General features: G+C 50.3%; 5 protein-coding genes across 5 annotated transcripts; 2 read left to right on the top strand and 3 right to left on the bottom strand.

Moving 5' to 3' along the window:
- Positions 1 to 2,525: 2,525 nt before the first annotated feature.
- Positions 2,526 to 5,119, top strand: T069G_05979 (uncharacterized protein; the record flags this gene model as incomplete). Its single annotated transcript, XM_056173189.1, has 4 exons — positions 2,526 to 2,548; positions 2,962 to 4,238; positions 4,316 to 4,471; positions 4,623 to 5,119. The coding sequence occupies 4 exons, from the start codon at positions 2,526 to 2,528 to the stop codon at positions 5,117 to 5,119; spliced, it is 1,953 nt and encodes a 650-aa protein (XP_056030047.1).
- A 1,268-nt stretch (positions 5,120 to 6,387) lies between these two features.
- On the bottom strand, positions 6,388 to 10,439 carry T069G_05978 (AAA domain-containing protein; the record flags this gene model as incomplete). Its single annotated transcript, XM_056173188.1, has 5 exons — positions 6,388 to 6,653; positions 6,711 to 6,870; positions 6,927 to 7,460; positions 7,518 to 10,161; positions 10,213 to 10,439. 5 exons carry the CDS (start codon positions 10,437 to 10,439, stop codon positions 6,388 to 6,390), a joined length of 3,831 nt encoding a protein of 1,276 aa, XP_056030046.1.
- A 734-nt stretch (positions 10,440 to 11,173) lies between these two features.
- On the top strand, positions 11,174 to 12,576 carry T069G_05977 (isocitrate/isopropylmalate dehydrogenase domain-containing protein; the record flags this gene model as incomplete). The annotated part of the gene is made up of 5 exons (XM_056173187.1): positions 11,174 to 11,224; positions 11,297 to 11,317; positions 11,433 to 11,504; positions 11,565 to 12,285; positions 12,341 to 12,576. The coding sequence occupies 5 exons, from the start codon at positions 11,174 to 11,176 to the stop codon at positions 12,574 to 12,576; spliced, it is 1,101 nt and encodes a 366-aa protein (XP_056030045.1).
- A 958-nt stretch (positions 12,577 to 13,534) lies between these two features.
- Positions 13,535 to 15,053, bottom strand: T069G_05976 (uncharacterized protein; the record flags this gene model as incomplete). Its single annotated transcript, XM_056173186.1, has 6 exons — positions 13,535 to 14,084; positions 14,153 to 14,216; positions 14,300 to 14,404; positions 14,504 to 14,706; positions 14,790 to 14,794; positions 15,033 to 15,053. The coding sequence occupies 6 exons, from the start codon at positions 15,051 to 15,053 to the stop codon at positions 13,535 to 13,537; spliced, it is 948 nt and encodes a 315-aa protein (XP_056030044.1).
- Positions 15,054 to 17,274: 2,221 nt separating this feature from the next.
- T069G_05975 (uncharacterized protein) lies at positions 17,275 to 19,570 on the bottom strand (the record flags this gene model as incomplete). The annotated part of the gene is made up of 5 exons (XM_056173185.1): positions 17,275 to 17,381; positions 17,433 to 17,958; positions 18,022 to 18,126; positions 18,190 to 19,470; positions 19,535 to 19,570. The coding sequence occupies 5 exons, from the start codon at positions 19,568 to 19,570 to the stop codon at positions 17,275 to 17,277; spliced, it is 2,055 nt and encodes a 684-aa protein (XP_056030043.1).
- Positions 19,571 to 22,200: the final 2,630 nt, after the last annotated feature.

Genomic DNA, 22,200 nt, shown 5'->3' with positions numbered 1-22,200 from the left:
GCATGATATAGATTAATGCCTGGCGTTAGTTTGGCTACGGACAAGTTGCATCGCTCCAAGAGATAGAAGAGAGAGAAAAGTTGATAGATCAGCCACTAGCTGCGTTTGGGTACCGGAGCAGCAGAGAGATGGATCCATTGGGTTGGGTCTCGTGAGTTTTGTCACTTGGTGGTGGGTTTGCACATCTTTTTGTCGTTGACTTTGGTGAGATCCATAGGCTAAGATGACTTTGTGATTGCTGTTAAGGTTTTCTTTATTTCTCCGAGTTAAAAGAGTCACATGTGCCAAATAAACATAATTTGTGCCGCCCGTTGTCATCTGTTCATGGCAAAAGCCACGAGGGTTTTCGCTTAAAAAAAAAAAAAAAAGGTGTTCGTTTTTGTGCATGACCAAGTGCACAGGCTCATACCTTTTCCAGGTATAGCGTGTCTGCCTAGTTGATGAGTTTTGGGTCTGGGGAAGATCGAGATCGGGTTTGACCGGCGCATGTGCTGGGAGTGAAGTCGAAAATGGAAAAATTAAGAGGATTGTGCATATCATCACTTCTGTGGATATAAAATCCCGTTGGTTCTGAGCATATAATACATATTCGACGCATTAGGTAGTGTATTTTGGAGTTGAAGCCGGAAAAAGGCAACAAACGGAAATGCATTAATGTCTCGTGAGTTATCGTGTGCTTCTGACGTGGCAAGGTGCAGGGAAGGCTCAGGACAGCGCCCAAGGTGGTACAAGGTTGCTGCAACAGGAGCTCTGATGAGCTTGTTGCGAAATCCCTTTGCTTTCTTTTGTTGCGATTTATCAATCTGCTCTGGACTATTGAGAACTGCCAGAGCTCCAACAAGCAGCAGGCCAAGTGTCTGATCGGTAATACCAAGATGCTTGGCCGCATGCTAGAGTAATATATTGGTCCGTAGCGGAACGGATATGCGGCGTTATCGGATCTTGAGTTATGAAAGATAAGCAGCGACCGGGATTAGATGCCAGAGCTTTGTGCGTGCAAAAGGCCAAATGAAGCAACTGACAAACAAGAGCAAGCTGTCTGGTCTCGTTGCTGTGGAAGTGAAAACACTCCATTTTTATTTTTTTTCTTCAATATCCATCTGATATCCATCTATTTCAATCAATTCTCGGCATCAAGTCAGTCACTGTGGGTTTGACATCTCCATTAGTTAGCAGAAGCCACCATTGTGCAGCTACGCAGCCATTTTATCATGTCATTCTACTGCCACTAATCCACCTGGTGGGATCCATGGTGGAGAGCACTTGGCCCAGATTAGGCAAAAGACGCTGCCAAACCGCCATGATGGCGTTGGAGCTCCGGCCCGGGCTGTAAATTGCAGCACGGCGGCGGCTTTGTAGGAATCAGTAGTCTAGCTGGTCGAAGCACGCAAAGGTTTTGTGATATGAGCAACAAAGGAAAGATGAGAAAGCGAGAGCCGGAATGGGGGATTTTGGTTGAGATGAATCAGATATAAGACGAACGATGCCGGCCGAGGTCCAAAGTGAGGTGATGCGGAGAAAAGTGTCCGAATATTGAGTATGAGCATTGAACGGGGTGCTGCCTTATCTAATCCGTATCCGTAGACACCAGACAACCAGCATGCGGCTGCAAGTAAACAAAAGCCCAACTCACAGCAAAAAGGGCACCGACGGATGCTGCATGTCTTGGTCTGGGGAAACATTCATGCCGCTGCAATCACGCCAGATCGATCCATTGATCTCTCCCCGTAATGCTCTGCATCTGTTAACAAGGAATTGATTCAATAGGACAAGAAAAAGCACCAGGCCGAAAGGAAGAAAAAGCCGCCTGCTGACGTCTTTTCCCACTAAAAAGGCCATCGTCTGCTGTATCGCTTCCACTGGCGCCGCCCCCATCAGCTGCACTGCGGCTCCATTTTCAGCAGCCCTCTGAAAATTTACCGAGCTGGACGGGGCTCGTCTGCCTAGAAAGCGCCTGGACGGATTGGATTCTACCGGGTCAGAACATCACCAGCTGCTGCACTACACTGCATTACACTGCACTGCAGCGCACTGCACTTGTACTCTCGGTTCCTCAACTCAACCAGTGCTCTCTCTCCGCCTTCTGTTCTCTTATCCTCGCAACTCTTTTTTTTCTTTTCCCTTCCTCCCTCCAATCTGTCCTGCTTCGTCCATTGCCTGCCACTGCATCTGCTGTTCCGCCCTTGAATAGCAGGTTGATGCTCTGTGGAGCTCCAGGACAAGACTTGCCTCCCTTGATTTTCCCCCGTTCGAATCTGTTGCTCTCCTTTGCGTTGCGTCTTGCTTTGCTTTGCTGTTCCGGTAAGACAAGACCCTCTCTCTCCCTCTCCCCTCCATGCACTCCCTTTTTCACGGCCTCATATGGGATTCTCTTGGGACGCCGTAGCAAGCAAGCTAATCAGACCAGTTTTTTTCTTCTCTTTTCTTTCTTGTTTCTTTTGACCCCTTTGCATTTTGCAGAGCCAGTGCCGGATTTCCACGACCTTTTGCATCTTTGTCATGACCGTTAACGAGCATTTTGGATAATGAGAAACGAGCCACTGCGATTGTACGCCAATATTGCCCAAGCAACCACCACCACACCTTCGACCGTCGCCTGCACACCTTTTCCGCACCCTCAGACCTGAATCTTATACCGCCCTCCCTCTACGACGCCGAATCACATACAACCACTTTTTATTATTTGCATCAAAGGGGAATTGAAGCCTCCCTTGCAACGATTATACAATCTCTGCTGTCTCCCACTCTTTTTTTTCCAGGCCTTTTCCCCACGGCCCGAATTGGCGGTGCACGCACTGGGATGCTTGTGTCTGGGTTCTCATAGCCAACAGGAATTCAAGCTGATATGAGCGAGGATCAACAGCTAGTATCAAGGCATGTCCGCCTTGCGAACACTCTAAAGCATGCCTGCCCTCCGCTCCCTCCAGCACTTGGCTAACCAATCTTGTTGACTCCGCACAGCAGTAGCTTTGGAGATCCAAACGCTCACCCACCGCCCACGCCAAAGCAGACTCCAACATCGGGTGCATTTCCGAGCCCTATTTTCGAGACGCCGAAACCCCCCCAGGGATCCTTCGCCGACACCAGCGGCCTGACGCCTCGCTTTGCCGAGGAATACTCAGTCTTCAACGCAACGCCGGGCAATCTGAGAGGGGCTCAGTTTCCCTTTGCTGACTTTGTGCCCACCACTCCCTTCGCATCGTCGTATCTAGGGCACAAGCGCCTGCTTTCCGTCGAAGAGCTAGCTGTCGAGATTGCAACCCGAGCCAACATCCCGCCGTCGAACCCAAACCTTCCACCGCCGCCCGTCGACCCTTCACGACGTCTGCCTTCCTCCCCGGCCGCTTTGATATTATCTACAAAGGCAGCCGCCGCTGCCAATTCCGACGCACACCTCGGCCCTGCCTTTTCCTCCTCGCACACCAAGTCTCCCAAGAAGCTCCGCCGGGGTACAATTGAAGGTTCCGACGCAGCACAGCCTTTGTCGCCGCCGCCGTCGGCTCACAAGGGCGGCCAGAAGCTCGCACCAAAGGTCAACATGCAAGATGACCGGGCCTACGGTCACCCGGACTTTAGCGACAGCTTTCAGGGCCACCACGACATGGCTGCCATGATGGGCGGCGCCGATGACATGTTTGTCTATCCCATGTCTGCTCCCCCGAGCCAGGCCAATTTCTGGGACCCAGCCATGGGCATGGACCTGGACTTTAGCACTGCCGGCGCCACCTTCTTCCAGCCCTCGCATCGCCATACTGGATCCTTTGACTGGAACAGCGACATTCAGCTCTTTCAAGATCCCGTCCCGCCCCCTCCTCCACCCTCATCGAACCAAGAAAATGTCCAGCCAAATGCCCAGGGCATGCACCAGCCTGCCCGAAGGGAGAGGATGCTGGCGCCCAAGCCACCGGTGACTGGTCAATCTGTTGGCCCCGTAGCAGCAACTGCCATGTTTCAAGCATCGATGGAAGATTCGTTCGGCGTAGGTACTCCTATGGAAGGCGTGGACCCAGGATTGCTATATAGCCGACCCCCAACGGCCTCGATGAATGCCGACTTCAATCCGGCCATGAATGCGGCATCTACGGATATGGCTGCTGCTGCAGAGGCCAACAACACTCGCATCATGCCTCAATCCCGCCGGACCAACAGCCTGAAGGAGGTGAAGAGGGGCAAGATGCCAGACCGTACAAACTCTCCCGTCAAGGCCATGGGCCGTCCAGAACTGAATCGTAGCCTGAGTGAGGGTCGAACAAAGAAGGCAGGGGGGCGAGGGGCGTTGCCGACGTTGGCACCCGCTGCACGGCCATCGTCACAGGCCGGAAGTTCAAATGCAGGCTCCGAAGCGGGAAAGTCGTCGAGATCATCAGCGTCTGGGAGAATGTCGCCACTAAAGAGCCAACGGCGACTATCAAGCCTGGCATCTATCCCCGAGTCTGCCTCTCAGCCACATCTGAGCCGACCTCGAACGTCGGTGAGGTTCACCATAGACGCACATGGACGGGCTCGAGCGGAAACCACGGTCATGGTCGAAGAAGCTGGTGGCATAACTCGCAGCCGAAGCTCCCGGGAACTGTCTTCCACACGAAGAAGCTGGGAGTCTTCTGACGACGAGTCTTCCACAGATGAGGAGCCAATCATTATACCCAGCCGAGCCAGTTCATTCAATGCATCCTTTGCACTACCGGACCCACGCAAGCCAGTAGGCTCGATATTCCATTCGGGCCGCCGGAGCGTCAGTGATCGGAGCAGGAGTGCATCTACCCCTTCTCTTGTGACGCAAAATGACGGAGAAAGTGAGGCCGAGACGGTTTTGACAGATCATCAAGAAAGAGGAGGAGATGCAGCAAGCGAGCTGCGCAAAGTGGTAGAAGACCGTCAGAAGCGGTCTATGCAGATTGAGAACTCTCGGCCACAACAACGCATTCTCACCTCAAGCAGCTCGGGGAACTTCAAAGCAAGCTCCATATCTCCGGTCAGCATGGCAGACTCGAGCTATAGACGCGGAGTTCGATGTGTATGCGGTAGAAATGAGCCTGATGAAGGAAATAGCTACATGGTTCAATGGTATGTTATAATCCAGATCCCTTGTCCCCTGCTGGTGTTTGAGTATGCCGGCTAGTTTCCCCGTGTTTGATCTTCCTCGAGAGATGTTGAGCCCTGCTGACATGAAGCCGTTTCTAGCGAGTCATGCGAGATGTTGCTGCACGGAAAATGCGTCAACATAAGCAGGCGTACCATGCCGAGCGTGTACATCTGTGGCTTCTGTGCCAACACACCCAATGTTGCCGCACGGCGAGCGCAGCAAAGCATTGGGCGGGGAAACAATGGGGGACAGTCGGCGTTGTCGTCGTTGGCGAACAAGACGCTTCGATCCCTTCGATAATGGTGTGGGAGATGATTATTAAGATGAAGAGTGTGAAGAGAATGATAAAAAAGAAGGCATGTTATATGATTATTATTTTTTTAAAGAAAACAAGCAAGCGGAGGCAAAAAATGCTGGGCAAGGCTGGGCAAGGGATTTTATGCGTTATGTTGAATAAGATTAAACAGGGCTCTCTGCCGAATTACTACTTACTGCTCCTAGGGAATCGGTATATATTTGGGGGGTGGATATAGTACTAACTAATACTATCCATACTTTTTTTTTTGTGGAATCGAGATTGAATGCGAAGAAGCTGGAGAGAAGAAGCCCGAACCGTAAAGTTATTTGCCATGGTGTTGAAGCTAAGCTGGAGCTATGTAAGGGATACGTTGATGATGCTCCACCGAGGATGTATAAGATGAAGGGGGGAAATTGGCGATTTCTTGATGATTAAAGTAGCTTCCAATGAGTTAATCCATGAGAATCATCCAATTGTTGTTTCTACCTGTACAGCTTGTTCTCGGCACATTCGGCATTCTGTGTTGCCTTAGTAGACAACATACAATACATCGATCTGTTTGATATATCGGTAGTGGTTCGAGCTAACTTTAGTTCTTGAACCTTAATATCAACCATAGAAAAGACTGTGGCGGGTGTGGCTTTGTATCTATACAATAAGAAGCTGAGGACAGAACCAGAAGCCGTCCGTAATACCCCGCCATCTTTATTATAGCTTTGGAGGCATCGTCGATCTTGAAGCATTCCAATATCGAAGCTTAGTAATCCTGGAGAGGGAACATTCTCATGATGCTTGAACCAGCAACGGCGTTCATCATCTCTCATTCATTCGTGATATCTACTAAGCATCTAGCTAGCGCTATTTTAGATTGTTCATGATTCGGCAAGCATGTAGGCAATAAAGTTGTAATCCCTCCTTATCTATCAAGACTGTCGTATCATCATTTCAGTACATGCTGTTATTTCAGTCATCACTCATACAAAAAAGGAACACATATATGCGAATTTCATTCCCTTTCTCTGCTTGTCAGTATTCCAGCGCCACTCCAAAACAACGACAGAGCACCTATAACGACGGTTATAGGCACAGAAGCATTCTGTAAGTCGTCAGGATGGAATTTCATCCAGAGTCCCCAAAATACGAGTGGTCCCGCAACCATAACAAGATGATAAGCAAGGACGTAGCTAAATGAAACCGCAAAGACGGTTTCAAAGCCCCATATAGGTGAGCTCTGATCTTTCTCGAATTCTCTTGTTCGCTTCGGGATGCGGGCTAAGTTCACCGTGTTTGCAATCAGGGGTATACAATCGTGAGGGAAAGGCCAAGTACATGGCGAGGGGCAGGCGTAGAAGAGAGTTTGGAAGTGGTGAGGTGAAATAGGAGGGTTTCTAACATCCCGTTCACCAGCTCGAGGGTCGTAATGGTAATCTTTATCAGATGGAAGCTCTCTGTACTCTCGAACCATTCGGTCAGGGGTAAGTCTGCTAAACTAGCTATGATATCAACAGAGTAACTCGCAGGTTGGATTCAGTTTTGCATACGTACCTTTACCACTTCGCAGTATTCTAAGCGCCAGACTGAGAACCATAGTCTTAGCCTTCCTCGATAGATCATATAGCATCGCTTTAGCTCTTGAAAGATGTGGCCATCTGTTGTCTGGCTAGTAACGTGGATTTGGGTCGGCACCAGCGTTCGCCGCGCTCCTCTGACGCCAAATAATATCCACCATTGAAGACTGTCATTAGGATCCGGGATAGTCGCCTGGACCTGCTGACCAATCGTCGGACCTTGTTGCTGTTGAAGGGGAGTCGCCCCTGTGAGTGGTTGTCGCTGGTTCTCAGGCGGCGTAGAAGAGTTACTTTCTTGTGGAGTATATCTAGTAGCTGCTCGTGATGGCCGGGTAATTTGTCCACCTGCATATTGTAGAATGCCTTTAATGGAAGAAAATAGCGTCACTTGTACCCTTCTCACAGCGCATCGAGATGCCAAGGGGGGACAATTATCCGACCACTCGAGTATCCTTTCAACAAATTCACGTTGTTCTGGAGATATTTCCTCCCACTGCTCTACACCACAAGTCTATTCTCCTTTAGTATTCGTCCTATACTTGCAGATATATGACATAAATGTACTTACACATCTCCAGAATAACCTTGACTCTCCAGGGTTAAGCATTCGCTTCCCTTGGCCCAAGGGCCACCAGTTCCATCTCACTTTAGTAGTGTTCTCTACTAATATCTTGAGTCGGTTCGAGATCGAGACATCTTGTTCTTGTGATAGCCAGATGCTCTCCCTTGGTATTGACTGAAGCACGTCCCCCAAATCAGATGACAAGAACATCAACGCGAACTGCACTTGAAGACTTTGAAATGCCTTGGAAGCCAGTAGAAATGCCTTCAGCTCTGAGATGTAGGGGAAACTGTATGCCTCGTTGCCATCTTCTGAATCCATCTCCATGGCATCGCTGTCTTGTTCTATGTCTTGGTGAAGATCGACTGAGAGTTCCACATCCTCAATCGAGGAGGGCTTCATCGCTTGAGAGAGCCAGTCCTCGACATTCTGCATTTTTGACGAAGAAATTTCCAAGTCGATTTTATCTTGAGTTTCTTCATGCTCCATATCAATATGTGCTGCAAGCTGCTCGCTAATTCGTCTCCTGCCTCTCTTACTTCGTAACAGCCCGGTGACAACCTTTTCGGCCTCGGATTTGGCTTCTGCTGCCAGCCCTTTGTGGAATGACCTGAGTAACCGACTCATATTCTCAATGAAACGGTGTCTGTTCATTTTAGCCAAGGCTTTTTCACATAACGCTTTGAACTGTGGCTGCTCGGCTAGAAATGCCCTGATGAGTGCTTTGCCAGTCATTCCTTCATTGGTGGTGACATCAGATATTTGTGATCTAACATCATCACCTTCAGAAACGACAGACCTAACATCGTCATCCACTGACACTGATATGACATTTTCCACTTCTGCTTTCTCCGGTGATGTGACATCATCGATATCATTCTGAAGGCCAGACACTGATGGCACTGTTGTGGTCGCTCGCCGTGACGCTGATGCATATCCAGAATCTCCTTCCAAGTCTTCTGGTTCGCTCGTTAAAGACATATTTTCGCTAATATTTCCAAGCTTCGTTTCATGAGTCCCGATTGTCGATATATATAGCTTGTCAGCTTCCTCAAGTCGGCCCTGATTCTTGTTTATGAATGCTAGACTCCGAATACTAGCAACCGTGTGTTTGTCGGCCCCAAGGATCTTTTTGTGAGTTTCTATTATCCGTAGTTGTAGAATCTCAGCATCCTGCCACTGGCCCCGATTCTTATATCTCTGCAGCATTTCGTCCATTATTTCCAGTGTAACATTGTCTTCATCTCCGAATATCACCATATGAGCTTCTATGAGCTCTTTCCCCAGCTTTTGGGCTTCCGCCCAATGACCCTGTCTTTCGTAACTCCGTGATAAATCATCCAAGAAATCAAGTAACTGCTTTATGTCGCTAAATTCTGTCTCCTGGGCTTCTTTCAAACAAATTTTTAGTAAGTTGAGAGCTTCGCCACAGTCCATTTCTTCAACGCGCAAGATGCTATCTTTTGGGATATAAGGCCTCGCTGTTGTCTTAAGTTTCCGCTGTATGAATAAAATTGAACCATGTAGACAGGATGGCAGATAGTTTGTGAATCCCAACCGCTCAAAATCATCTGCATCATCGACGACCAAGAGCCAAGGACCGCTGATTTCTTTATCCAAGGCGATCCGCACAAGCAGGTTGATGTTAGCTCCGTCATTGTCAAGTCCTTCAATGTTGAGTTTTTCGCCAATATTGTAGTAAGAGTTTTCTAAACTTATTGTATCTTTCGCTGACACCCAGAAGATAGAGCAACTTGGATCCTTGGCATGGAGACGATAGGCAGCCTCCAGGGCAACCTGCGTCTTGCCGATACCCTCAGGGCCTTCAATAATGGTCTTCTGGCAATCATCGAAATCTCCCAAACGGGGCCGCATCCTCATTAGAAGGGCCCATAAAAGATCTTCTCTGCCAGTGAAGTATGGGCTCCGTTTGATGGGAACTAGAAAATGGCAGCTTGGTGGTTGCTTGACATCGGTTACAGCCTGCTTGAGCAAAGGAAGCCTCCGATGTTCGTCGTACTCGTCTAAAGTATCCCACCTTTTCCGGCCTTGCTCTAATAAATATAAATATTCCTTGGCTGATGTTGATGTCCGTCTCATATATGCGCCGACTTGCGTGATGGCCAACGGAAGCCACAAAAGCTTCTCTAACAAGGCAGCGGTCTCAACTTCTTCTTCTTGTACTTCTTGTACTTCTTCTGTACTCTTTCTCAGATTTCTGGTTTTTTTCAAGAGCTCCTTCGCTTCATTGGATGTCATGCTTGCAACCTCAATGCATTGTGCTGGGGGTACAAGTGTCCCTGCAATATGGGCATCGCGAGAGGTCCACAACACTGTTCCATTGGATGCCCGAGGAATGTACCGAATCAAGTTCCTTATCTGCTCTGCTTCTTGATTAACGCCAAGCAGTCGCAAGTCGTCAGCATTGTCGAGGATAAGCACCCACTTTGGCAGTGCTTCAATTTGATCGCGGACAGCCCTCAATAGATCTATGGTTGTGAGGTATGTTTTGAATATATCCAATGTTTGCCCGATAGATTCAAAATCTTGTAAAAAAGTTCCCTGAGTCTCAGCATTTACCCAAAACACAAAGCAGTTTTTATCATTATCAAATCGCCGATATGCATATTCGAGCGCAAGCTGCGTTTTCCTGTGCTTTTTGAATAACTATGTATACCGAGACGTGGACGCCGATACTTACCCTGACCCGGCTCTACCCCAGAGAGCAGCACTACGGTAACCTGTTGATTCCTGCGGTAGGAGCCTGTTGAGCTCATTCATGAGATCTGGACGACCGACCAGATTTTTATTACGGAAATAAGGAACACGGCAGACGGCAGGTCGAGCCGGTTGGCGCCAGTTCATGTCCCCCTGGCTAATGTGGGCATCGCTGTAAAATGTGTTGCTGCTGATATTAAATCGACGCATGCTCGACAAGAAAAGGGCAGTGTTGCTGAATCTTGGTGGGTGCAATGACATGTATTCAATGAGATTCGACAAAATTACTGACACCCAGGAGAGACGCGAGGCTGGGAGCGTCACGAGACTCGGCGATCACTGGTTGGCTGATGCCTAAACTACCTGTATACATCAATGTTTAATGAGGCTCAAATGCACCCTTTGTAATGCGTGCCTACGGTATTTACCCTCGAGACTACCTACAAAGTACATGCCGAGCTGCCAATTACCTATGATTGCTGCTGCTTTGCTATCTGGCCAACCCCGCAACACCATAGAAATGACCAGCAGTAACAAAAGGTTCCAAGTCGATCCCTCTCGGCACTTCAAGGCAAATCCTGGCTATTCCCGGCCCAATTATCTAAAAAAGCCTGTGACAATCTTCATGTTATTCCAGCCAATTCCATATCGCACAGCACAGCAACTTTTGTAGTTTCTATCTCTTTGAAGCCGAGCAAATCAAAGCCACCCGAAAGCGGGGCAGACGAGCTCTCCGTGTGTCGGCCTTCCGACTTCGGCACAGAGGAGCTATACTTTTTGGTATTTGATTGCTTATTAGGCCACTCTGCTTTCTCAATTTCTCCAATTCTCAACGACAGAAAAGCTTAAAACAATTCATCCTATCTCCTTCTAATCCTCTTACTCTTTATTTGATTCAGTCACTTATCCTTTGAAATCACAAACGACCGTTTTTTCTAGATACGATGGCGGAGCACAACATTGTCGTGTTTGCGGGAGACCATGCTGGTCCTGAGGTATGGCCTGTATCCCTCGAAATTTGGAGATATTTATGCTGACCAGATGTCTTGTTTGTTCTGGAAATATAGGTTGTAGCTGAGGGAATCAAGGTTCGTGCAAACTGAAGCTATTCCACGGACGTATCGCATCGCACTGCATCATCTTCCCGCGCTTTGCTAGCTCTGCTCATGACGTCGACGCTGACTTTTGGTTACACTGGCTTAGGTCCTCAAGGCCATTGAGCAACACAGTCCCAGCGCCGGCAAATTCAACCTGCAAGATCATCTTCTAGGAGGCGTAAGCTCACTCTCTATCTCGTCCTCTTTCAATCTCAAAGCTAACCATGAATCTCCCCAGTGCTCCATCGATGCGACCGGCTCTCCCCTAACAGACGAAGCTCTCGCCGCCGCCAATGCCGCCGACGCCGTTCTCCTCGGCGCCATCGGAGGTCCCAAATGGGGTACCGGTGCTGTTCGTCCAGAGCAGGGCCTCCTGAGGCTGCGAAAGGAGATGGGCACGTACGGAAACCTCCGCCCGTGCTTCTTCGCTTCCGAAGCTCTCGTCGAGTACTCTCCTCTCAAGGCCGAGGTGTGCCGCGGCACAGACTTTGTCATTGTCAGAGAGTTAACTGGAGGGATCTACTTCGGTGACCGAAAAGAAGATGATGGCTCTGGCAGTGCCTGGGACACCGAGCCTTACTCCCGAGTTGAGATTGAGCGTGTGGCTCGCCTGGCCGGCTTCCTGGCTCGCGGCCGTGGCGAGACCAAGGTCTGGTCGCTGGACAAGGCCAATGTCCTTGCCACCAGCCGGCTGTGGCGCAAGGTCATGACGGAGACGTTTGCTAAAGAATTCCCTGATCTGACGATTGAGCACCAGCTCATCGACAGTGCTGCCATGATCATGGTCAAGAACCCTCGTGGCCTCAACGGCGTGGTTGTAACCAGCAATCTGTTTGGTGACATCATCAGCGATGAGGCCAGTGTGATCCCCGGCAGCATTGGCTTGTTGCCCAGTGCCAGCTTGACCGGCATTCCTGATGGAAAGTCTAAGTGCAATGGCGTGTACGAGCCCATACATGGTTCGTTAACTATCCCAACTTATCTGTTTCTTACAAAGCTAATCGAATGGAATAGGTTCTGCCCCTGACATCTCCGGCAAGGGCATCGTCAACCCCATCGGCACAATCCTGTCCGTGGCAATGATGCTGAGATACTCTCTCAACCTGCCCAAGGAGGCCAAGGCCGTCGAGGCCGCCGTCAGAAACGCCATTGACGGCGGTCTGAGGACAAAGGACATGGGCGGCAGCTCCGGCACCAAGGAGGCCGGCGACAAGATCGTCGAGGAGCTTGTCAAGGTCCTCAAGGCGTAAAGTCTTGTTTGACTAGCTTATGAAAAGAAAAAACGTAAAACGAGATCTAAAATGGACTAAAAAAAAGATGAAACTGAATGTTGTTTGCTTGGGGAACTATGGGAATATATATGCAACGGCTGATATTTGCATTTACGATGATAAGGATACTCTTGCAGAGAAAATGAGGGTCACAATAAGGCCATAGGCCAGATAGCCAGTTATACACAATGGCCGTATATGAATTACAAACTGTAACGCAATCCGTTAACAGGCTTCTTCGTTCTTGTGTAGTAGTAACCTTTGTACCCGATATATACGATCTGTTACGGCAGTACGAGAGGCTACAAGATTCTCATAGATTGCATCGTTTGACGCCTAACTGAAGGCCTAGCTCCGTCATCCAGCCTACTAAAACTCAAATTCTTGCAAAAGACCACTTTGAGATAGCAAACGAGAGATCATAAAGTGTGGCGTAGCCTTGGCCCATGGAGTCCATTTCACCGGCGAAGCGGAAACAGAGAAAAGGGGGGTATCAAAGACACTTCTCACTCTCCGCAACGTCAATTTCAAAAAAGGGAAAAAGAATAAAAATAACGTTAACTTCTTTTCCGTTTTTTCTCTCTCCCCATTCCTTCCCTAAGTACGGGGAAAGAAAGGAGGGGAAACCACTTGGTGTGCAAATATACCTAAGTTTAAAAAAAAAAGGAGACTTAGGAAAAGGGGGAATACAGCACAATTCAGCCATTTGTAAAATTGAGTCCCATCGACACCCAGCGGAACGACCAAACCGTCGAGAATACATGGTCAAACTTTTTCTTCTTTTTTTTGATCAACTATCAAAACATAAAAGGCTTAAGCGTCCTCCACACACATTGGGGATTTTTTTCTTTTCTCTCTAGATGTGGGAAGCGAGATAAAGTGCCCAGTCCATCAGCCAAGGAAAGGGTCTTTGAGGACTTCATGAGTCGCAGGCAATTCAGTTGCCGCCGAGGCTGGGGAAGGCAGACTGGTCGCTGGTGTTGATAGAAGCGCCCTGGCCACCACGTCCACCGCGGAAGTTTCCGCCACGGCCACGCTCGCCGCCACGGCCTCCACGAGGACCACCACGGCCACCACGGCCACCGCCACGGGTTCGCTCGGGCTCGACGAAGCGGGGGTCGAAGTCGACAGTCTGCTTCACCTTGCGCTCACGCTCGCGCTGCTTCTTGCCACCGGAGGCGGCAATAAAGTCATCCTCCTCCTTCTCGAGGGGCTTAGCGTTGGCCCACTTCTTGTCGAGCTTGCTACCCTCGTTGGCGGAGCGGATGTTAAGCTCAGACTCAAGGGCGGCCTTCTTCTCCGCCTGCTGGGCGAGGTAGTCGGTGTAGGAGATGCTCTTGTCCTCAGGCTCCTCGGGCTCAGCGGCCTCCTCGGGCTGCTCATCCTTCTTCTCAGACTCAGCGATGGCCTCACCGGCCTGCTCGTCCTTAAGCTCGGCATTGCCTTCGGTGGCACCCCAAGACTGAGCTGCTTGCTTATCGGAGCCACTTGAAAGCAGAAAATAGTCAGTATGACATAGCTGGTAAGGAGGTAGCCAGAGAGACATAAAACTTACGTGGTGGTACCGGACTTGTGAGGATGTCTGTCGTCACGATCACGGGGGAATCGTCCGCCACGTCCTTGTCCCGTGTTAGTATAAATACTTGGCTAGTGCCGCAAAATCCCTCGAAAAGGATTCTAAATGGAATTCAAATTCACTCACCACCACGGACGCGAGCACCCTGGCCACCACGAGGACCATCTCTAGGGGTCTCCTCGGTGGAACGGCCCTGGTTGCGTTCCCGACCGGCGGCGCGGTCACGGAAAGCTGCATGTCGGCAATTAGCATCAATACCTCACATCTGCCGGACGGCGCCACGACCTCGGCAGCGCCACCGAACCAAGGGACTGAGACAGGGCAACTTACCGCCCTCGCTTCCGCCGGGGCCACCACGGCGGTTGCCGCCAGTCCTCACAGGGGCCTGGGGGGCCTGAGGCTCGACATTGCGCTTAGTAGTGCGGGTTGTGGCCTTGTCGACGGTCTTGACAGGGACGACGGGCTTCTCCTCGCCATCGGAGTCGTTGCCTGCAGGGGGGAAAACTTCGGTCAGTGACCTGCGCTTAACGATTCTATCGCGGCGGGGTTCGTTGGAGGGGTGAGGGTCAAAGTAAAATTTGCGGGAGGAGGGGCGTCAGTACCAAGGTAGGCGAACCGGTTCTATAGCAAAGCGGCAGTCAGCACCAGCAACACAAAAATTGGAAAAATACAAGAAAGAGCGGCTCCGAGCGAAATATTGCGACGACGGCATCAGCTCAGTGTCTCTATTTCGAGACAGCGAGGCAGCCCAGCCGTCGGCGCGATGTGTGTAGCTCAAGCTCAACAACGCCTGACGGCAGCTCGACACCGGCCAAGCCACGAATTGCAAAGGGGACGGGATGCAAGGCAATATGCATACCTGGGAGGCGACCTGTGACATGTTGGTCGCTTGGGTGCTGGACAGTACTGGCGGCGCTGAGGGTAGTCTTTGCTACTTTGTGGGGGGGTAACGACGTCTTAAGATCGCATGGCCCTCCTGGCGCGCAAGTCGGTCTTTCTATTTCTTCTTGCGAAGGAGGAGAAGCACCAGAGCGAGGTCCGGAAAACTGGTGTGCTGCTGATGCAGTTGAAGAAAATGCACGATCCGGCCCTGTTTGGGGGGGGTTCCGCTGCCTGCTCAATGCGGGCAAACTCTCTCTACTGTATGCTTTTTCTGTGCTGCGCCAGCCCACTCCGAAGAAAAAAAAAGCGACCAGCAGGCGCTAGCACGCTTGTTTTGGGGGCTCGCTTAATTCCCGTGAAATATTTTGTGGTTGCGCTGTTAGGGCTCCGGGGCGCTGGGCCGTTAGTGCAGCAGGTACCAAGTCGTACAGTCTAGCTAACAGCCGCTGAGTAACTCAGCACTCGCAACCGGCTTCAGCTCGCATTGTCCAGCATTGAGCGCATTTCAGCTGAAGGCGGCCACGAGCATTCTATTCTTTCAGAGGTCCTTTACATGGCCGGCTTTGGAGGCGAATCAAAAGTCTCTTTGCTTGCGCCATTGAATCTGATCCCGCATCCGGAGACTGGGTTACCCGTGGCAAGCTGGAGCTACAGGGAGATACAAGCTGAGCTACGACGCAGCCGAGGGACAAACTAGGGCTTCCGCCCACTGAAACTGCGCTAGGCCCCGAGGTACTTGTGCCGGTACTGCTGTTGGCCTGGTGTCGGTCCGCAGGCAGGAGCTACCTCATAGCAGAGGTAGGTACTTCCGCCCACAGCTAAAGTGGCAGCAGCAAGCAAGCTGAGCTGGTAATTGCTTGAGAACCTCAGTGGCCCACCCAGGTATCATGATCACGTCATCAATACGTGCCTTCATGCCGCCTTCTCTCAGGGCGTTCGATGCAGTAACACTCTGGATGTGAATTGGCACTGTACAGGTAGGCCTGCTGATCAAGTTAGTGGTGCCAAAGAGAGCAAACCGCAAACCGTAAATCCTTTCCCAGGGAAGCTGTAATAGTTGCTCTGCTTATTAAGGATGAAAGCGAACTACATATGTATTGTTACAGGTTAACAACACCACAAAGAGCTGGCACGAAGCTTGTCATTCATGCCTTTTGCAACGGCAGATAGAAGAGGACCGCATACAGAGCACATGGCAAGCTTCATATATTCCATTGGAGCTCACGAAAAAACATTCGAAATTTACCAGCCGAGAGCTTGCCTAGGGTAGCATATTGCAGTCGTATATATCAAGGGGGGAAGAATACACCGGACTGGCGTGCACTGATTTTGATGCTTTAAGTATGGAGATCAGTCCCGTGCTTTCTTTCCATTGCATGATATCCTATCCAATTTGGATCTATTGATTGATTGAGAGCTTTCCAGGTGGAGTAATACAGACAACGATTGGAGGAGGCTGTGTAAGTCAGTGAAACCAGTCTCACGAATTGGGAAAACAAGAACAGATGATGGCAGCTAGAATTCTCGGTGGTATTGCCAATTCAATTTCTACAGAAATCTGAAGCGGAGAGCGTACATAAACCATTTAGAGGATTTATCAATACTGAACACTTGAAAGGTATCGCTACTTCTTATGTTACAAGAAAACATAGCAATCACTACACAAGGTGGCATCACGATAGATGACTTCAACAAACGCGAAGCAAACAGGAAAGCAATTCGGGCATCAAAAGCAACAATGTATGCGTTACTACTTGTACACAAGTCGACTTCCTGTCGCCCTGACCTCAAACAAACAAACAAACGATCAAACAAAAGATGGTTTCCCCTATTCGTTCCATTTCCCTTTCCTGCGCCAAGCCAAGTAACAAAGAAGAAAGAGCAAAGTGTCGCTCTCAACAGAGGCCATGTCCAGCCACATTCAGATCCGTCAAGGTATAAACAATCGTATCAAAACGCCAGTGGATCCGTAGCGCCGGATACCATTATACATTGCGACGTTTCCTTCATCATAGCAAAAGCATCAACCAAAAGATGCAGTCTCCAACGCCAAACCGGCAATATATCAAGATAACCACCATGTTAAACCACGTCCCATTCGGCCTGGAAGACTGCACTCAATCCCGGCAAGAAGAGCAGGAGGGAGTAGTCTCCAGCCGACTAGGAGCTTGGCTGAGCGGAAGCTCGCCCAATTTCCTTCGTAGCGCCCATCTGGCTACCTAACCGCGGTTCTTTGGGCGGGCAAGCATGTTAAGGCGGCTCATGCTCAGCGTTGGTCTCTTCTTCGAAGTCGATGCCGAGCTAACAGCTCGAATAATGGGACGAGCTGGGGTTTTGCCGGCTTTCTTTGCGCTGGCGGAGATAGAGGGTGATTTACCCAGAAGACGAGGAGCCATCAAAGCCTGTCCCTCAGGAACGTGGCTACTCTTGACCTTCTTCCCGGCACGATCAGCTGCCTCCTTGTCAGCGTCTCCTTCAATCGAGTTGGCGCGATGACGCTTCTTGTTGGCCATTCCGTGTGGAACTCCTGGAAGCACCTTGGCCGGAGAAGGCGCTGTGTTCTCTTTATCGGGGTGGGAGCTCGGCGAAACTGGATCAGGAAAGCTGCCGGGCATATCCGATGTGGCTTTAATAGAATTGCGCACATGTCGCACGCTCGACTGGCCGGGAGAGGCACCAAAGCCGGATGGCGATGGGTTTCCAAACTTGATTGTGTGATCACTTCGGAACGTAAATCTGCCTGGAACTGAAGGAGAAGGAGATTTGATGGCCTCCTCAGTGCTGGAGTCAAGCAGATGCTTGTAGCTGGACAAATCGGGATAAGCAATATCGCCCGATGATTTCGCTTCTTCCAGGGCTTTCTCGACTTCAGTGCGCTCCAAAGCCTTCTTAGTAGTGTTCGACTTGTGAGGCGATGGAGAGTCTGGATCAAAAATGGTTCTCGTAACTTCTGGTGTAAAAGTGACATGCTTGACAGACTTCTTCGTGGGCTGAGTGGCAGCAAGTCGGGTAATGTTCAGATTGGAGAAGCGAGAGGAAGCTGGCGGCGTCTGCGCAGTGGTGCTGACTGGCTGCGGGATAGCACTCCGTCTTCTAGGCGAGAATATGCTGCTTCCGAATACGGACTTCATCACCGATCGCCTCATAGGCGTGTCGGTAACATTATCGGCTTCTTCGGGCTCCTCGGACTCTTCAGATACCTTCGTATCTTTGGGCTCCTTAGATTCCTTAGGCTCCTTGAGCTCCTTGAGAGTCATGAGCTCCTTGGGTTTCACGAGTTCCTTCGGTCCCTTCGACTCCTTCAGCTCCTTGGCCTCATTGGCCTCGCCTTGTAGCTTGCAGATTGGCTGCGGCAGTGATGTAACAGCAGCAGGTGCCGCTTCAGACTTTCCAGGGCTAGTGAAGCGACCGATGGATGACTTTGTCGGGCTCATCAAGCGAGAAAGGCTAGGTCGAGCAATTCTAGAAGCGGCAGGCTTCTTGACGCTGGAGAACGGGCGAGGAACCGACATCGTGTCCCGCGACACCGGGCGGGTTGTCGAAGCGTCGTCTTCTGCGCTCTTCTTTACTCTCTTGGCCGAAAGCGAAGGCTGCTCGTCCTTTGCAGAGACTTGGTCTTCGCTAACAGGGGCCTTGGTGCCCAGTCTCTTGGCAGAAAATCGTCCGAGGCTCTCCATCACCGATGTGCGCTTCCTCGGTTCAGTAGCTGGCAGTACCCTTTCAGTCTGCTTTGTGTTTTTCTGAGGGGTGTCCAGGTTGGCCTTGGATAGAGACCGTTTAATGCCAGGGTTGACAACGGGAACGAATCTTCCTTCTTGTGCTCTCCAAGCGGAGGCATGTCCTTCAATGGAATCCATCTTCTTGAATTCAGCCATATGAGCCGCACTAAACCTTCCCGATTTTCCCTTTGGCTTAGCAATTGTGCGGCCATTGGCATCGGTGGACGCGGCCGATGAGTCGTTTCCTCTGTTGGCGATGAGATCGGCTTTGTATTCGGCAGCCTTTTCCTTGAGGCCCTCTAAAACACGCAGGGCTTCAGCCCCTAAGCCCAGTTGGTTGGCAGTGGTGCCAGCAGGCACACGAAGAGTGAAAGCAGAAGATGGCACACCGCCAACTTTGGACGGGGTGGATTGAAGGCCTGCTCCATGAGAGCTATCGCGCCGTCGTGTGTCTTCAATATCTGCGAAGCCCAATCTAAGGGCAGACGATGGTTCGGCGGTAGTTGGGTGGAACTTGCTGGGGTGCATCTCTGTGCTAGGGGGCTTTACAGCATGGCTCGCGGGCGTTGCTGGCGTCTCAAAGGCCTCCATTTTCTTGGGAGTGATTCTCTTGGGTGTTTGGCGCTTGACGGGCTCGACACGTTCGATTACAGTTGGGAGCTCCAGCTCGACAGGCGGCTCCAGCATGGGATTGCTCTGCACCAATGTTGTTAGGCCACAATCGATTTTTCAGAATGTGTCTAACCATGGAAAATCTCACCTTAGCAAGCCGAGCTGAGCGGCGCGGAGTAGACATGGTCTATATTGCGCTCGAATCTGGCTAAAACTGCAGGGTAAGGGGGTATTGATAGCAGTACTTTGGGCAACGCAGCTGGTTGGTGAAATGTCTTGTAGACCTGGCGAGGAATGTCGTGATGGATTCCTGGTGGGAGGTGATGACATGAAAACAAATGGCACGAGTTTGTAGTCAGCGGGGGTTTGTTTACTTTCTTGTTGTCCAAGCTCCAAAAAAGGGCACAAAGTGGGCCCACAGTATCAGTTGGAGAGATTACGGCACAAGAGTTTCCCAATTAACACTGTATGATGATTCTATGGGGAAATAACGTGAGCTCTCATACGTCGTTTGCGCACGCATCGGCGAATTAATCACATGGTCAATCACAGGATCTATTATCAAATCGCATTGTCGTCTATCTGAGATCGATTTTATCACAGATCTCATGATGTGCTAAGCCTTGCGCTGATGCTGGCCGCCTTTTGTGTTGAAAAATGTCCGGTACTACTGAGCAGCTGCCTAGGCAACGGCTGACTGAGCAGCAACCTAAAGCATCTGATTGCCCGCCTATGCAAAAGAGATGAAGAAGAGAGAAGAAAGGAAACAAAAGTAACCACCTAGAAGAAAAAGGAATTAGAGATTCTTTTCTTTCTCTTTTTAAATGAGACCTTTATTCCTCGACGGTACAACTTTCATCGCCAATATGTTCACGGGCAATGTGCATCTTCCTGGTATGAGCAGCTGCTATGGGTGCGACAAAACAGTTTCTACTCCGTAGTGGTATATGGACTTGCAGGAGCTCAAATTGAGTGACCTCTTTGCTGTGCACCCTGCTCTCTATAAAAGATCATGGATGCTTTATGTCTCCTGCGAATCAAGCGCAGGCTCCCTTGATCTAGCGAAATACGAGGCTGCGGAGTTCCCTTTTCGAGGGCGTCGGACAGCGAAGAACAGCGACAGACAGTGACAGGCGTTGTTGAGATGCATTGCATGTCAATTCCTAAGCGCTCATTCTAGGACTTTAGGCAATTCATCAGCCACCCAATCATGCTCTCCTCGAGACCGAAAAGAGCCCCCCAGAAAAGCACGACACTGCGGAGTCCTCCGCACTCCGACCCGAAAATCGGAGCGCTACTTTGTCGATGTGCTGCGCTAGAATCCTTCCAGAAATCGCCTTGCGGACCATGTGTAGCTGCCAGGTGATGACGGTGATGACACTAGAGAAAGGCTCTTTCTAGCTCGAATGCCGTGACATCCGCCGGACCCGATGATTATTTTCTCACCGGATGACCAGATCCGTTCTCGGTAAGCGACTGTATAAAATGGGATATATCCAAATCTGTCCCAAGTGTCGGCGAAGGGCGGTTGGGGTGGACGAAAACGTTGTGCAGGCTATGAGAAGGTGGCGTCTAATAGCTCGCCAACAGCCAGGAAAAGATGATCTTCGTTCCCATGCACATCGATGACGGCCGTAGGATTTTTGGATGGCGGCAACGGGTGTGGTCTTTTATTATTTAGGGAGAGCGGCGTGGTCGAATTAGGTCATTTTATTTACTTTTCTCGTGTCGTATATATGGGCATCCCTTCACAAAGTATTTGATGCCAATTCGGCCAAGTAATGTATAGAGAGAGATCTTGATGCGTACCGTTTTTCAGCTCGGCGTGTCACCAATTGGAACTGAGGTCATGCCGGACACTGGCTGCCATGATTCAAGATGGAGGGAGCACATCGTTGCTTCACAACTGTTGTAGGCCGCTTATTCATCGCCTGACCACCATCACACTATGCACATTCAAAGTTTGGTGGACAGCGGCTCACCTCCCTCAAAACTGGATGAATTCTACTCGGCAATTCTGCAACTTGGACAAACTTGCAATGATTTTGCGATTTCTTGCGTTAGCGGCGAACTCCTCTTGGAGCTAGCTCCGACAGCCGAGAGACAATCTTGCTTGATGGGGAAGCTGATTGGCACATCTCCGAGGAAGCTGGGGAAAAGTTGGTGGCGCTCAAGTTGGGATGACCTAGCCCTTGGGACCTGGGGGCTGGCATTTTGGAAGCTGATATCCCATGGCTTTGTGGCGCTGACGGGATGTTTGACATGAAGCGCTCCGTATTTTGCAAGGGAGGAGAGAGAGGGCATCCGGCTTTGGCAGGCATTATCAGCGGAATTACTACTCGAAACATGATCCTTGCGTGGTGGTAAGAGTGACGGCGCTTACATACTTGAACGCAACGTCAATGATATGTCTAGCCGTGAGCCGGTTGGATCTGAAATCAGCATTGGGCTAGGACACTAATGCTGCTTGCTCGGAATGATCCAGAGGCAAAGACATTTTTATGTCTGCCTCTCCGCCCTCGCCCGTTACACCGATCACGCGGGCATTGTAAACTTTTGGGGGCTTCTTTGATGAGGTCGGCAAGCCACAGCCTCACCACATGACTGCGGTTGTCGACGGTTGTCTCAAGAGTTGGTGAAGAGTTCCGGGATATCCTTGGTGGTACTGAGCGCCCGTCCTAGCTGAACCATCGTTGGAGTAAGAAGGCAGCCCCAATTGCGGAGTTTGCTTGGTTGTTGCGAGATGGTTGGCTGAACGTTGTGCGTGTCAGGGGAACACTACTTTTCTGCCCCCATACAGTAGTTAAACGTCGT

This window comes from Trichoderma breve, chromosome 3, assembly GCF_028502605.1.
Source record: "Trichoderma breve strain T069 chromosome 3, whole genome shotgun sequence".
NCBI lineage: Eukaryota > Fungi > Ascomycota > Sordariomycetes > Hypocreales > Hypocreaceae > Trichoderma > Trichoderma breve.
The sequence above is the reverse complement of the archived record's forward strand: the minus strand, read 5'-3'. Positions and strand labels throughout refer to the sequence as shown.